At 45.7% G+C, this 15,595-nt stretch overlaps 1 protein-coding gene across 1 annotated transcript in view; it reads right to left on the bottom strand.

Moving 5' to 3' along the window:
* CACNA1C (calcium voltage-gated channel subunit alpha1 C) overlaps positions 1-15,595 on the bottom strand; it is a 614,430-nt gene that overhangs the window by 30,586 nt on the left and 568,249 nt on the right. Inside the window, exons 31-34 of the mRNA XM_023535193.1 lie at positions 13,453-13,485; positions 10,151-10,279; positions 7,837-7,902; positions 6,273-6,364 (exon numbers count right to left, since the gene is read on the bottom strand). Of these exons, the coding sequence (XP_023390961.1) occupies positions 6,273-6,364; positions 7,837-7,902; positions 10,151-10,279; positions 13,453-13,485 (320 nt within the window). The remainder of the gene's footprint in view (positions 1-6,272; positions 6,365-7,836; positions 7,903-10,150; positions 10,280-13,452; positions 13,486-15,595) is intronic.

Below are 15,595 nucleotides of genomic sequence, written 5' to 3' on the forward strand. Positions count from 1 at the left end.
GAGTTTCTCTACACCTTTCTATTCCTGGAAAGTTTATATATTATAGGAATGATCTATTCCTTGATATTTTGGTAATCATTACACATAAAATATTGAATTTTTGGTCTTTTTCTGAGGGTTAAAACTTTGCCTACCTTTTCAATTCTTATTGTGGTTAATCAAATAAAATTCTTCTTAAGATAATTTTTGTGACTTGTACTTTTCTATATAAAAGCATCCACTTCATCTAAGTTTTCAAATATATTGGCATAAATTTGTTCATAATATTCTCTTATCATTCTAAAAATCACTTCCATGTCTGTAATTATATTGCTTTTCTTATTCCTGATGTTGTTGTGTCTTTTTAAAAAATTGGGTTTGAGGGAGCATTTGAGATCTTGCTCCCCAGAATATGTGGTCATTTGGGCTCAGATAAACTTATAAAAAGTCTCCATAGGTCTGGACATTTCTTACATCAACATTTATTTGGTGCGGTGCAGCAGGATTTGGAAAAAGCCCACCCAGAACCACCCTGTGGACCCAGACCAGGCTCTAGGTACAGGCAAGGGCCCATTGTGCCCCACCGGCTCCCCGCTTCGCCTTAGGTGAACTCGAGTGAATCTCTTTAGAAATCCCGGGCCTCCTTGCTTTAGGTAGAAGGCCATCACTTTATCTGAACTGTTCTCAGAAAATCCTAGAGGTAGATAAGGATTGAGATAACACAGGGAAAGAAAAAAAAATGGGGTGCTGCTTTTAATTTGGGCTTTTTAACTGGATTGCTTACTGAGAGTTTGAACAAAATCTTTGCTGGTTAAATGAAAGACTGAACTCTCTTTAGCTCCAAAAGAGAAAGAACACTTGCTTCCCCAACCCAAATAGTTGGGTGATGACAGTTGTTCAGATCCTCAAATCCAGAGTGGCAGACTTGGCCACCAAGTGTCATCCAGTGTGGTAACTTAGCTCGTTCTGCAAAAGACAGCAGGAGCCCTGGGGAGAAGGAAAGGGCGCCCTGGAATGGGGTTCACCCTGAGAGAGGGGCCCGAGAGGGGAGCCTGTGCCTTGAAAAGTGTCATGGTTCCGGCTGTGTCTGGTAAGCTCTCGCTGGCCCCTGCTCAGTATTCTTAGGTGACTAAGAATCTTTGTGGGGTTGCCTGAAGAAAAATTTCCTCTAGGGCATAAAGCAGTCCCTTAGGGATATCCACCACTTCTGACTCGTCTGGAGATGTGCATGTAAAGGCTGGTTTTCCCTGGAAGTTTTTCAGACTCTACAGATCTCAAAACTAACATGGGAAAATGGACCTCTGAGGCCAATAAGGCCCATGACAGTCAGTCTCGCATTTATAACTAAGATGGTCAAGATGAGGATCCTTCGATACTTTTAAATTAATCTTTTGCGCACACAGAAAAAGTTGGCAGAAAGAAGAAATAGAAATAAAATTAGGCATAAAGAATGGAAAGCATATTTAATTGGTCTTTTGAAGCTTCAAAAAAAGGGTTTAGATTAATGGATCAACCTATGATGTTGTTTAGGTGTCAATCTAATTCTTTGAGGTATTAAAAATGTCTGTCCTTATTTTAAAAGAGGGAAAGTCATTTGAAACTTGACTTGTCAAGGACAGATATAATTATAAATGTTTTAGGGCAAAATTTGGATCCAACTGTTCTTTTATGAATCAGTGAGTTTTTCTCATAGCTAAAAGGTCTCTGTTTGTGTCTGTCTGTGTATGTCTATATATGTGTATTATAAAAGTGAGATAATTTTTACCTCTAGATGGTATTGTTAAAATTAATTTAAAGGCAAGTGCTTGTAAAGATTGGGTATTCTAAAATTCTCAGAAATATAGAAACTAACTCAAATACTTTTCAAGTTCATGTGATCTAAGATTAATCCTTAGTAAATAAAAGCTTGCTTAAGTTTCGTGGTTTCAGTCAAATAGACATGTCTTTATTTTGCCTGGGTTTTACAAAATAAGTCCATGTTAATAATCGATTTTTATGTCTATGAAAAATGTTTCTAGAGGTTATAAAATGTCCAAGCTAAAGAATGCTAATTGATTACTTCTTCATTTTCATTAAACATCAAGGTATTAAGGGTTAAAAATCTCTATGTATGTATGAAAACTTCCAGGGTAAACAGTGGTTGTAAATTAAGTGAATACTCAAGGCCATAGGAAACCTATGGTGGCCACTTGGTTCTTCCCTGCTCCCTGACTCCCCATTTTTTGTTTTTTACATTCCTTCATGCATCACAGTACATTTAAGCTGGATTTAGATGAAGGAACTCATGAGCTGACATTATTAAAAAGGAGACATCTTATACTATTGCCAAGGTTTGATAAAATCACTTCAAGAAAATGCCAAGTTGGTAACTGCTTCCTTTCACAGTGAGCTCCCAGGAGATAGACTTTAGATTTGTTTGTTGGAAAGGACATCAAATACAAGACACTCTGCAGCCTCTTTGGGAGGGACCTTATCAGGTGCCTAACTATGAACAGACATCTATCTCTGTCTCTGACACCTGCCTCCACCTATAGCAGACACCAAAGACGCCTCTAGGATGAGAGGCTGCTGACACCAGAGGGTAGACAGCTATTTCAAGACATCAACAAGGCTTGTATACTTATGGATCGATATTGAACTCAGAATCCATTTTGTTTGATTATCTAGGTAAAGACAGGTAAGTCTGCTAATGATATTAGTCACAATAATAACTTGTTTTTTGCTTTTTTCTATATAGTCCAACTGTTTATGATTACTGAACATGTAGAAGATAACTGTTAATAATCTCCATAGATTATATAAATGTTATACTAAATGTCAAATACAGAAAAATGAGACAGAGGCAAAACTAGACTAATGATAGTTCACTGGATGTAAATGATCCAGAGTTTTCTTTTCCCACAATGAAGGCTACAAAATTTGACTGCTTTCCATTTACCTGTCCTTCCCTTTTTGGGAAAAAATTGGCCTTAACTCAGATCGTACGGTTATGGCATTGCCCATCCCCAATGGTCAACAAGACAAGGCTGTTACTGAGACTGCGTAAGAATGAGCCTTCCTAGTCCTTCGAGACTGCACTATCTGATCAAAAGGTTAGTCATCAGTGCATCCTTCAGACTGATTTGTGACCAAAAGGGGAAACTGTGGACAAAAAGGGGTTCTATGGAAAGTAACCTCATAAGGTGATCTGATCATAAATTCCTAACTGGGCAGGTCACTGTAGGTAGTCACTCCCCAAGCATATAACTTTTAGTAAAAGGTTTATCTTTGCCTTAAGCAAACCTTGTCCATTGTTTCTGTGCATCTAGGTTAACACACCTTTGAAATAAACTGTAACCACTGTCAAGAAAGTACATAATCTCATTAACTATCCTATAATCCCCCCCCCCAACCAGGTGCTCTTTCCCATCTCTGTGTAATTTTTAAGTTCCCGCCTAATTTCAAATGCAAAAAAGAAGCTACAAAACTGTTACTCTCCAGAGCATTTGAGATCTTGCTCCTCAGCATACATTGTCAGTTTGGTTCAAATAAATGCTTACAAAAATTCTCAAAAAAAAAAAAAAATTGGATTTGATAAGAGTTTGTCTATTTATTGGTCTTTTCAAAGAATCAGTTTAAGGTTTATTGATAAATATATTTTAAACATATTTTATTAATTTCTGCTTTTGTTTTAATAAATGCATTCCCTCATACTTTGCTACTCTTTCCTCATCTATTAGTTTACTTACTGTAAATTTTCAAAAAATAAGTTAATTTTGGCTCCGAATTTTCCTTTGGCATTAGTTGGTACAGTCCATAAATTTAAGGACTCACTCTCATTTCTAAGTATTTTGTGCTTCAGCTGTGAGTTCTTTAGAACAATGACTCAAAACATTTAAGTGAATAGACTTTGGAGGAACTACTGATTTTATGATTATTTTAATTTTTGCTGCATTGAAGTTTGAATTTATTGAATTTTTCTTTGTGACTTAAATCTTGACAAATTTTTTAAAAATTTTATTTTATTAGTTTCAAGTATACCGTACATTGGTTAGACATTTATGTAGTTTGTAAAACGATCCTCCTAAGTGTTTTTTCCCTCCCCTGGCCCTCCACCTAGCCATTTCATTAATGCTAACTGCATTCCCTGTGTTGTGCTCCCCATCCCCATGACCATCTATCAACTACTCATTTGTACTTCTTTAACCCTTCACCACATTCTCCCAGCTCCCCAATCTTCTTTCTCTCTGTCCGTCACCAAATTGTCCTCTATATTTGTGAATCTGTTTTTTGATTAGTTTGTTCTTTTCGTTCATTAGATTCTGCATATAAGTGAAGTTGTATGGTATTTATCTTTCTCTGTCTGACTTACTTCACTCAGCATAATAACCTCTAGGTCTATCTATGTTGTTGCAAATGGTAGGATTTCATCTTTTAAATGGCTGAGACATATTCCATTGAATATATGTACCACCTCTTCTTTATCCATTCATCCATTGATGAACAACCAGGCTGCCTCCATATCTTGGCTATTGTAAATTGTGCTGCCATGAACATAGGGATGCATAGATCTTTATGAATTATTGTTTTAGTTCTTTGGATAAATATCCAGAAGTGCAATTGCTGGGCCAAATCTTGGCTAATTTTTGTGAATGTTTCTGGGTACGTTGTTTTTTTGCTATTTATTGAGTACAAATTTGTTAGGTTAGGTTTGTTAATTGTGTTAGTTAGATTTTCTTTACCATTTCTTTTATTTTGTTCTATTTGATCTGTAATTTTCTGCATGCTATATCAAAATTTCCCACTATGTGTCCATGTATGTTCATTTTCTCCTTATAGTTCTATCAGTCTGATTGATATATTTCCAAGCGTCGTTGCTATGCTCATGCAGTTTTTATGACTGTTATATATTCTTGGTGGATTATATCTTTTGTCAATACTGAATATCACTCTTTGTCTTGTTTAATGCCTTTCACCTGGAATTTTATTTCTTTTAATAGTGCTATTACTACATCTACTTTTCTTGGTAGACACTGTCTGAAATCCCTTTTCCCTTCCTTTATTTTTATTCTCTTCAGGCTATTTTATTTTACTCTATCTGTTAGCAACAGGCTAGAGCTAGATTTCCTACTGCCAACATTAGAATATCTATCTTTTAATAAATTTAATTTTTAGTGATTATTAATATCTTTGTTGCTGTTCACTAATAACACTTAGGTTTTTTCCTTCCTAGTACTGTTATGGGTTTACTTTTTAAAAAAATATATTCTGTCATCAAGGGCTTTAAGAAAAGATGGGAGATAGAACCATGTACTTGGTGTGCTATCTGTGTCTAATTCCCTGATTTAAATGTCACACAGGCTTAAATATTGCTAAATTGCAGTTGACAATGGCCCTTGTGTTCTCATAGCCTACAATTTGAGGGAGATGGTGATGTCAGACTGATATTTAAGGGGCCTGCCATTTTGATTTAATACATCTGAGGAATAATGATACTTGGGCTGGAGTGTGGGGAAAAGATTCCATAGAGCATGGTGAAGTTGGGGCTATCGGACACAGAAAGGGCTCCCGGGGGATAATAAAGGGCCCGCTGCCTCTCCCAATGCCACGGCACATGGAATACATGAGCTAGAATGACTTCAGAAATCATGTGGTCCTGGGTAGGGTAAACAGCTCTCATCTCCCAGCCCTGGACCTGATGGGGTCCCAGGAAAGTGAGAAGAACCAAGCGGGCAGACCAGGGGTTCATTAGGAGGCAGGCGAGGAAGGAGAAGCAGGCTGCGGCATGGACTCACTCATGAGCAGGTATGAGAAATCCTGCCCTCCCCAGCTATACCAGAAGCAGTGGCCTTCCAAGAAATGAAGGCGCGTGGCTGGCTTAACTGGGGAGGAACCAGTTAAGGTTAAGCACACAAGGAGGTAACCACCCGACAAAGGGAAACTGACATTGGCACCTGTACTTGCTTCATGAGGAAACTGAGGCTCAGAGAAGTTAGTTGTCTTACTCAGGGTTACAGAGCAAGTGTGTTGCAGGCTTTGCTTTGAACCTGTTTAGCTTTAAAACCAGGGTGCTTTCCGTATTTGCCTTTTGATGCCCTAGTGGTTTCAGGTGGTTACCAGCAACTTGTGCCAGTGGCTGCTTGATGGGAAGTTGTAAATAACAATGAAATGACCAGCTTTCCAGTCGGGGTGGAAGATCCAACACTAGTTCTCTCCCTGCCCACTCCCCTGGAGAGTTTCCGCTCGTTCTATATCCAGACCATAGAGTTGCATCGTGCAGGTATGTCTGTGTGCACCTGTCCTCAGAGACCCACCTGAAGAGGAGCAGCACAGCTTGGGGGAAGGTCTGAAAGTTGTTATTCCGGTTGATCTCTGTGGTGTCATTCAGGGCAATTTTCCCAAACACCTAGAGGGAGAGAGGAAGGGGATTCTCTGAACCATGGACAGAGAGGGCCCTAGTTCCACCCATCATTTAATGGTCTCTTCAAGGGTCACAGCTGACCCTGGGACAGTCTGGCCTATATGCTGAGCAGAATTCCCTGATGCAACCTGGCAGGGCCTCATGGGGCCAGGCACCTGCTGCTCTGTCCAGCCCCCGATCTCAATCCCTACAGTGGACAAGTGGGAGAAGAAAAGTGATTGTGGGCCCTCAGGAGCGGTCCCTGTGGCCTGGTGGGAGCTGAGGCTGAGAGCAGGTGCATGCTGAGACCAGAACTCTGCTTCTGTGCAGGGAAAGGGGACTCACTGGCCTTCTCTCTCTCTCTCTGTCTTTTTTTTTTTTGGCCGTACATTCCAAAGAATATTTTCTCTTAGAAAAACTTTCTCGAGGAATAATTAACAAATATAATTGTATATATTTACAGTGTACTATGTGGTGGTGATTTGATGTCGATATACATTGTAGGCTCATCACCAAGATCAAGATAATTAACACATCCATACCACGTAGTTATTATTACTATTAATAATATTTGGCTCTCAGCAACTTTCAAGGATACAACACCATATTATTGTTATAGTCACCATTACAGCCTCAGAACTTACTCTTCTGGCCTTCTTCTCTTTGGAGTGATATGGAATAAGCCATCTGCGGCTTGGGCAAGTTTAATGCATCCTTGAAATTAGAGGCCTCCTTTTTTTCCCCGTGGCCTTTCAAAACTATGCTTATTTTGGAAACTGCCACACTTGATCAGTGGCAAGATAGCTCTTTCATCTCAAAAGATTTCGGCTTATGAACCTTGGGGTATTCCTGCAAGGAGCAAGTGGGGGAATCTTACTTAAGCAGCTGCTGAGGAGAATCTCCTGGCCAGGGATCAGTGCGGGGCGGGGTGTTCTGCTAGAATCCGGAGGAGAGGTGGAAGGACGCTGTGTTTGGGGCAGGAGAAGGGGCAGTGGGCACCTGTGAGGGGAGCTCTCTGGAAAATGCTGCATGTTTGATGCGGGGAGCTTGCTTCTTTCCCTCCCTCTCTTCCTGCTGAATGACACTGGGTCAGGTGTTGTTCTCAGGCCCATTAGATCCAGACAAAGGGAGGGATGCTGTCTGACACGCCTTGTTGTTTCCTGAGAAGGACCTATCTCTCCTGAGGCCCACCACATAGTTTGGGAGTGTTTTCCTGAAAGCAGAACCCAGACCTAGGGCAATGGGGAGAGGAGCTCTCTGAACTGCATATTCCGCTTTTGGTCATTTGCCCTGCTACCTACAGGATACTATTTGGGGGGAAGTTCCAGTCCCTGTGACGTTTTAGGCCTCATAAGGTGGAAGAGGAGAGAGAGGGACTGTCAGGAGTAAGACAGAGGTGAGAAGGAGGAGGGTGTCAGGGAGTGTGGGGCTGGGAACAGGGAAGAGAAAGTAGGAGGCAGAGGAGCCAAACATCCTACCTGCATCCCGATCACTGCGTAAATGAAGAAGAGCATCACTATCAGAAGGGCCACGTAGGGCAGGGCCTGGAAGGAAGCACAAGAGACTGTGAGGCCAGTGGGGACAGCTGGCTGGACGCCTTCCCAGAGCACTACATCTGTAGTCGTTAAGCTGCTGTCTGGCTTGGGGGCATTTCTAAGAACCCCACAGAAGTTCTGGGCACCTGGGAGAAGGCACTGACCCCTCATCTGGCCTGGTTTTAATCACCCGAGAAGCAGTGCGGTGTACTGAGAAAAACAGGTGGCAGAGGAAGGGAAACAGGGTGATATCACTTAGTAAAAGCAATAAAAGATGAGCAAAATGTCCTCTGACTAGACATATATCTTTGTACAGCAAGGAGAAAGTCATGGAGGACATACACCAAGGCTTCCTGGGGGGCAAAGGTGGAGGTAGGTCATACCCCTCCTTTCCACAGCTTTATGTTGTTCCACTAGTTGTAATAAAAACAGTTACTAAGGAAAACTTAAATAAAAGAAAGATCATGGGCTCAAATCCTTTTTCTGCCACTTTCCAGCTGTGGGAGCTCGAGCAGATTACTTAACTTCTCTGAGCCTCAGTTTCCTCATCTGAAAAATGAGAAGAGTAACAATGATCTCTCAGGGATTTTGCGGAGTTTAAATGATTTAAGGCTTATAAAACGCCTTGTGCATTGCCTTGCACATAGGTGGGTCCCACACATTTTATTCACTCAAGGTGTCATCTGCCAAGCAGCTCGGACAACTTAATTTTCCAGCGTCCGGGCGGCTTCTGGGGAGAGGCCTCAGGGGCTCAGCGCGCGTGATGGAGTCAGGAGAGCTGCACGTGCGCGCCTAGGAAATGCCTTGCCAGGCTCCTGCCCACCACTAGGTGGCGCTGCGAGACCACATGATGCCTGTCTCGTGCGCGCTCCCGCTCTGCATTCAAGTGCAGCTCCTCACAGTCACCCGGTCTGCTGCCTTTTCCGAGGCCAGGAAATGCTGGGGGGCGAGGTGGGTGGCTGAGTATGTTGGGTATGTGGTCATTCATAACTGTGGGACTCCGAGGTGCATCTGTGGACAGGGTCAGCCTAGTCCTGTTTCCACCAGACTCCTCAGACTCCCAGGGACTGAACAGGGCTGGGGGTAGGGGGTGGGGTGACGGGGTGACAGGTAGGGCGCCAAGGCTCATCGTGAAGTGGGGCGTCAGCATGGGTCTGAGGGGAAGAGGACGGGCTATGAGTGCTGCCAGGCTGAAGCTTTCCTTTGCTGGTCCACTCACGGCCCCCTCGGATAAGGTCCCAGGGCAGGAGGCTGTCTGCAGGGCTGTGCACGCCTTTGGGCGGGGCGGGGCGGGGCTCCAAAGCAAGCCCCCTACCTCTGTAAACTTCGTTGCAGCACAGCTAGATCAGGGACCCACTCGGTGCTGGGTCCCTGGGCCCGGACTCGCCAGGGCAGGGGGCACGGAAGGAATTCTTCGGCGCTGGCGTGTCTCCTTGTCTTGGGAAGCCTGAGAGCAGTGCCTCCATGGGCAGGAGGAGCTGCATTCAGTGTCAGGACCAGAAACCTGGAAGCACATGCTGGCGTCCCTACTGAACTCATCTTCAAGGAATTCAAGTGACCTGACAGAGCTTTGCTTCCCTTTAACTTCAAACTTACGTTAACAGTCCTCAGAGATGGCCAGAAGCCATCATTATTCTGCTTTTACAGAAAAGAGAATGAATCTTGTAGCTGGGCAACCCTGTGCCCATTGTCTCTCCTCCAGTGGAGTGACAGCCAGGGTCCTGGAGAGTTTGGCCAAGTCCACAAGTAGGTACAGACAGCAGATACTACTGCAATGCTTATTGAGAGGAAGGTGACAGCCAGATTCTAAAAATGCCGGAACTAGGAGGGGCCATGGGGGTCATGTTTTTCAAATTTATTCCACCACAAAACCCCTTAGAGCAATCAATTCTTGTGGAAAACTACATAATGAGAGAAGAAAGCAGAACGATTCAGCCTCCTGTTTAGCTCTCAACCTACCCTGACTTTGGAGAAATCGTGGGTTCCAGAAACATGCTTTTGACAACCACATATTGAATCCAACCGACTCATTTCAGACATGAGGAAAAGAAAGGAGCAGAAGGGAGGTTGCTATCACTCAGTAGCGAGCAGCAGAGTGAGCCCTGTCTTGACTCCTAGATGCTGCTTATTCCTTTACTGTGTCACCTCCCGTTCTGGGAGTCTTAGTGGAAGCTGGGGTGGAGTCCCCGTGCAGCCCTGCCACCCAGGAGATGAGGAGGTTCTTCTCTTTCCAGCTGTTTAGGGTAGAGGTGGCTACCTGGAAGGACTTGATGAAGGTCCACAGCAAGGTCCGGATGCCCTCCCCGCGGCTCAGCAGCTTGACCAGGCGCATGACACGGAAGAGGCGGAAGAAAGTGATGGAGATGCGGGAGTTCTCCTCTGCATTCTGGAATCCATTGGCAATAGGAGGTGGTAGTTAACACAGCAACAGAGCGGGGTGGGCCCTGCTCGGAGCAATGTGGCCCTTGGCTGGGGTGGAGCCAGCTCAGGGTGGGGTTGGCTGCACTAGATTGATTCTCTCCCTTCACCACAGATGGCAGGCCAGCTGCCCACCTTTTCCAAGTAGATAACTCAGCCATGAGGTCTCTGCAAAGCCAGGCTGTGCCCAGGCCCCTGAGTCCAGGTCCCTTTTCCTATGTTCTCCTCTTGCTCTCTTCCCTAGTCCTTAAGCTCCTGGGTGGAGCAACAGAAGATTCCAGGAGGAACTTCCGTATGCCCTGAAATCTTCTGGGCTGGGATCCAGCATCCGAGGGCATGCCCTGCCTCAGCTGCATGCTGAAAAGGCAGCCCTGACGTCCCTCCTGCCTGGCCCGGCTGAGGGTACTGCATCCCCAGTGGGATCTGGCTCTTTCTGAGGTGGCTGGGTGGTCATGGCCCCCATCCCAGCCGTTGGGACGAGTGCATTAGGTGTCCTGGTGGGTAGCATGGGCTGCCCACTGAAGGATCTTGTGCACTGGCTGCTCAGGACTCCAGCACTTTTGCTGTGTCGCCTCCTATTTACCCCAGCCCCTGCCTCACATGGCTATGGGGAGGAGTGAACTGAGTTTTGCTTAGTGCTGGATGAGTGTCTGGCTTGGAGCTCTTGTGAAGCTGCTCCTCTTCTCTTCCCTTCTGCCCTGGGGCCTCTAAGAGGCACCCCCTCACCAGGCTGCATGAGACCGTGGAGGGGTGGGGCACAGGCAGGGGGAGGTAGGGAAGGAAGTTAGTTGGAGTGAGGGGACCAAGGAGTCCTGCTCAGGGTAGAGCATTGCCTCAGGGGAGTCCTGGAGGGCAAGGGCATGGGGGAAAAGATGGAATTGAGGCCATGGCAAGCTGAGGTGGGAATATGGTGCCGGGCTGCTGGGGGCCTGCTGGCTGAAAGCTCACCTTGCCTTGTTGGACCTGGAGGCCCTGGGGCTTGGGCACATGCCTGGCCAGGGCTCAGGGGGCAGGACAGGCTGCCTTGTCACCCTTTGCCTCCAGACCTGAGAAGAACATGGGCCGAACCCTCCTGACCCCCCGCCTTCCCACATCAGCCTGCTCCCCAGAGCTAGTGCAGCTCACCCAGCCCTGTCAGCACCGCACTGGGAGAGAATGGGCCTGGGGCTTCCTGTTACTGCTCCTGTTGCTGCCTCCCTCGGGAGGAGCCATCTCTGGTCCTCGCTGGATCCTATGTTAGCCCTCTCCACTTCTCAGTTCACTTCTCCTGCTTTGTTTTTAATCATTTTCAGGTCAGAGACTCCTTGACACTATCCATGCCTTGTCTGCACTCCAAAACTCTCACTAGCATGAAAGCCCTGGAAGGCTCCCATAGGCCCTTCATCCTAATCCTGCTGACTGCCGCTCATGTGGCTGGTGGCTCCAGAGGCCACTCATCTCACTCGAATTCAGAATGGGAGACCCACGAGGGAGGCAGGAGAATTCAGAGGCAGCTTTTACATGTCAGCTCATCCTGCTCCACCCTGGGAGGGCTGCACAGAAACCAGGAGGAAGGGTCTCTCTAGTTCTCAGACTCTCCAGACAGGAGAAGAATCACAGTATCCAAACCAGGGCTGTCTCCGATCCTCACAGGGCTCCTGTTGCCCTCAGGCAGGACAGACTTGTGGGCGCTGGGCAAGCTCCGGGTGCTGCAGGAGCTGGGTGAGGAACAGCAGGCGGCAGTCCTGGCCCCACCCTGGGCCCTATCCTGCCTGTGTTTTTGAAGTCTTTGATGCACTTCATCTCTGCATTTCTATCACCTGTGTGTCTACTGGACTCTGTTTAAAAGGAGGTTGTGTTCCCCCAGAGGAGTATGCAGAGGAGGTGCAGGGTTTTATAACTCAGCTGTCAGTTCCAGCATGTTTGGGAAGAGAGAAAAAAGAAGGAAAAACAAGCTCTTAAGCAGGGAACTTCAGCTGTGAGTGTCAAGAGTTTGAGAATTTGGTGCCACAGGGGCGTCTGGATCTGATAAGTTAAAGAATAAAAATCAAGCTTGCAGTTTGAATTCCCTTCTGGGTTCGGAACCCTCCCCAGTTGCTGCAGTGTCCTAGTGCTCCGGAAGGAGAATAAACACGTTTGCGTTTGGACATGACAACTTCCTCTAATAAACTAAATGACAGTGCAATGAAGAAGCAGATCCTAGTGTTCATTCCTGCGAAGGGAGGGGCGGGGGAATACCCAGGTCCAGCCCTTCCTTCTGTGGCCTTCCAATAAGCCTGAGACAGCTACATCAGGCGACACTACCCCCCCTCCCAGTCTTGCCTCGTCTGCCGAGTCTGGGGGCTCAGGGAATCCACCCACTCACTAAACGTGTGATGGCAGCCCTTTGGAGAAGGCTGTTCCAAGGAGACTTCAAGGTCACACTGAGTGGCATCTCTATCACTTAAGCCAAAGCGAGTCAAGAGACTCCTACATGAGGAGTGGTCCAATCAAACAACAGAGTTTGTTTTTCTGCTTGTAGCCTGCTGCAGAAAAATGGGTATAGTCAAATTTTAATGAACTTCGGGAATTTAGAAAAATTCACTGGTAACATTGTTGAAGTGACTGGAAATTCAACCACACTCTCAGTAACAGATCCCAGCTTATACCTTTCACTGTGACCTTGAACTCAGAGCGCAAGGGAGGCTAGTCCTTACAGACACTTGACGATTAGAAGGAAGTCATCATCTACCTTTCTGCCTCCTAGCTAGGTCATCTCTCTCCCTGCTCTTCCCAGGAGGCCTGACCATGGCTCTCACGGGTGCCTTGTGCAAATTCCCCACATCAGATTAAGGTTAGAGACTTTAGCCAGTGGAGTCTTCAGGATGTTTAACAGGAAATGGCCCTTGGATCCAGTTCTCTCCCAGTGGCTCATTAGATAGTCAAGATCACAGTGAATTATCACCCAGAGGAAAGCTCAGGGAGGGAAAAGAACACCGTTACACAGACAGCACGTCACAGCTCACACAAGACCAGGCAGGCAAAGCACTTGACAGACACAGTGGCTACATGCAATGGGAGCCGGCTGGGCTCTGGGAGGCTCTGGGGGCTGGGTAGGTAAGAGTGGGGGACGTCAGAGGAGGTCACAGAAGCTGAGAGCGTGGTCTGGAGGGTCGGTCTTACCATAAAGGGAGAGCATTGGGTGTGTTCAGCTGGCTTTAAAGAAAGGCAGACAGAGATTAAGCTGTAATGAGTCTCCAACGAAGATGCCTTCGGTATTCTAGGTCTTGGCTAACACAGGAGCAACCCAGTGGCAGGAGAGGGCAAAAGGAAACAGGTGAAAGAAATACAAAGCGTAGGCTCGGCAGGTTCTGCACCATGAGTGTGGGCTCTGCACAGCCGTGTCTCACACATCTACCAAGGACCCAACTCTGGCCGCAAATTAAATAATTCACACCCATTATCAATGAGGTCTTCTGGACTTTGTGGATGGAGGTTTTGTTTTGTTTTTAAGATCAGCCACACATCCTAGGATAATCTCCAAGGGCTTGTACTTTATGCACTCTAGCTTTGCCCCAGGAACTGCCAGCTGAAGGGGCTCCCAGGCAATGGCCCCTCAGGTTCAGGGGAAGACTGGGTTTTAGTTCTCACTGAGGAGCATCTAAAGAGGTGGCCTTAACCTCTTGCATAGCAGGGGTTAGTCCTCAAGCTGAGGCTCAGGTGAGAGAGGGTCCTGCTTAGTACCAGTCTACAGGTGTGGAGAACCTTGGCCATGCATGAAATAATGAGTGTGAAATTGTTTTCTACATTTGAGAACCCTGCACACAATTTAAGATATGGATGTTAACACCCAAGAAGCCGTTCTCAAGGGTCTGACTGCTGAGTTTATTTGGGGGTGGGAGCTGCGGAAGCTGGCTGCAGGTGGGTACGCACCAGTTCCTTGAGCCCCAACTCTTTGGGCCCCAGCACAAGAGCTCAGCTCCTGGCTGCCCCTGACCAGCTGAGCTGTTAACTCTTTCTAGAAGGTCATGGCTTTGCTTTTACCCTCCACTTTCAGGTGGTTGCTCTTGTGTTTCTGTGTTTAAGGTACAAACAAAGAAACAGGTAATGAAATTTTTGAAGGATGGAAATGTGCACAACTAGACATTTGCTTGCAGACTGAAAATACTCTTTTGGCAACAGATTTCTCAGCTAATTCCTTTTTTTCCCATAGCAAGTGGGTAGGATGTCCTTTTTTTTTTTTTTTTTTTTGAAATGATGGACATATAGGGTGAGGCAAAGGAAGAGAAAAAAGGGACACCTCTCCAGTCATTTACAGAACACAGTCTAGATCTGAGTTTCTGCTCCTTGAGGAATACTAGCTGCCAGGCCAATCCACATGCCTGGAGGGTATAGGCTCACTAGATTTTTGGCTCGCAGGCTGTGATAAAACATAGAAACACACACAGACACAGACACTCACACACACACACACACACACACACGGGAGATGGTCAAATGCTTGTGCTCCTGTTAATGGATAAGGAGTTCTGTGTTTCTAGGACATCAGTGAGGGAGGAAATGTGAAGGTCAGACAGACGTCAGTCTACACCACACACTATGCCGGAGCATTAGGCAGAGTTTCTAGCAGGCTCAGGCCACCGATTCCCTCTTGGATTCACCCCAAAAACTAACAAAGCAGCCTATTACTGCTAAGAGCCCTAGGTGAATGGTTCAAGGTCAATTCCATCCTGAATAGGACCAGAATGGAGACAACTTAAGGAACTCACATGGGTTACCTGGTCCAGCTGAACAACTCCCAGCCATTTAAAAATTTAAACTATTTGTTTTATTTTATTTCTTAAATATTCAGAATCCTTCATTTGGGATTTTTAAAAGTCTTAACTGTCTTTTGTTGATTTTAAGCCTTTAATAGCTCTTTTAATATCTCATCTATATAAATCATATTTTAGTTTGAGATTTAGCTTTAGGTCTGTTCTAATCACCTTGGTCATATCTTATTATTTTAATAATATGTATTAATTTAAGAATCCTCATGATATGTCTCTATAACAGGAGACAAGCAGCAGTTGGGAGGAGCTGTGAGGGCAGCAGTGAGTGGGATAATGGGGGCTCTGGGATCCCTGCGAGGGGTCCCCAGCCCGGGTAATGACAGTGTTCCAGAGACTTGCACTTTGGGAGAATCAAGAGACTCACAGATTAATTTTTTCTCGGGCTTTAAGTCATGCTTTTGAGAGGGAGCTTTCGACTTGCTGGAGAAGTGTTTCCTGTCATCCTCTCACACAAACCTGTTCTAATGTGAGGAATTATGTTTATAAAACCCATG

The sequence above is a fragment of the Pteropus vampyrus genome, unplaced genomic scaffold (genome assembly GCF_000151845.1).
Source record: "Pteropus vampyrus isolate Shadow unplaced genomic scaffold, Pvam_2.0 Scaffold137, whole genome shotgun sequence".
NCBI classification, from domain to species: Eukaryota; Metazoa; Chordata; class Mammalia; order Chiroptera; family Pteropodidae; genus Pteropus; species Pteropus vampyrus.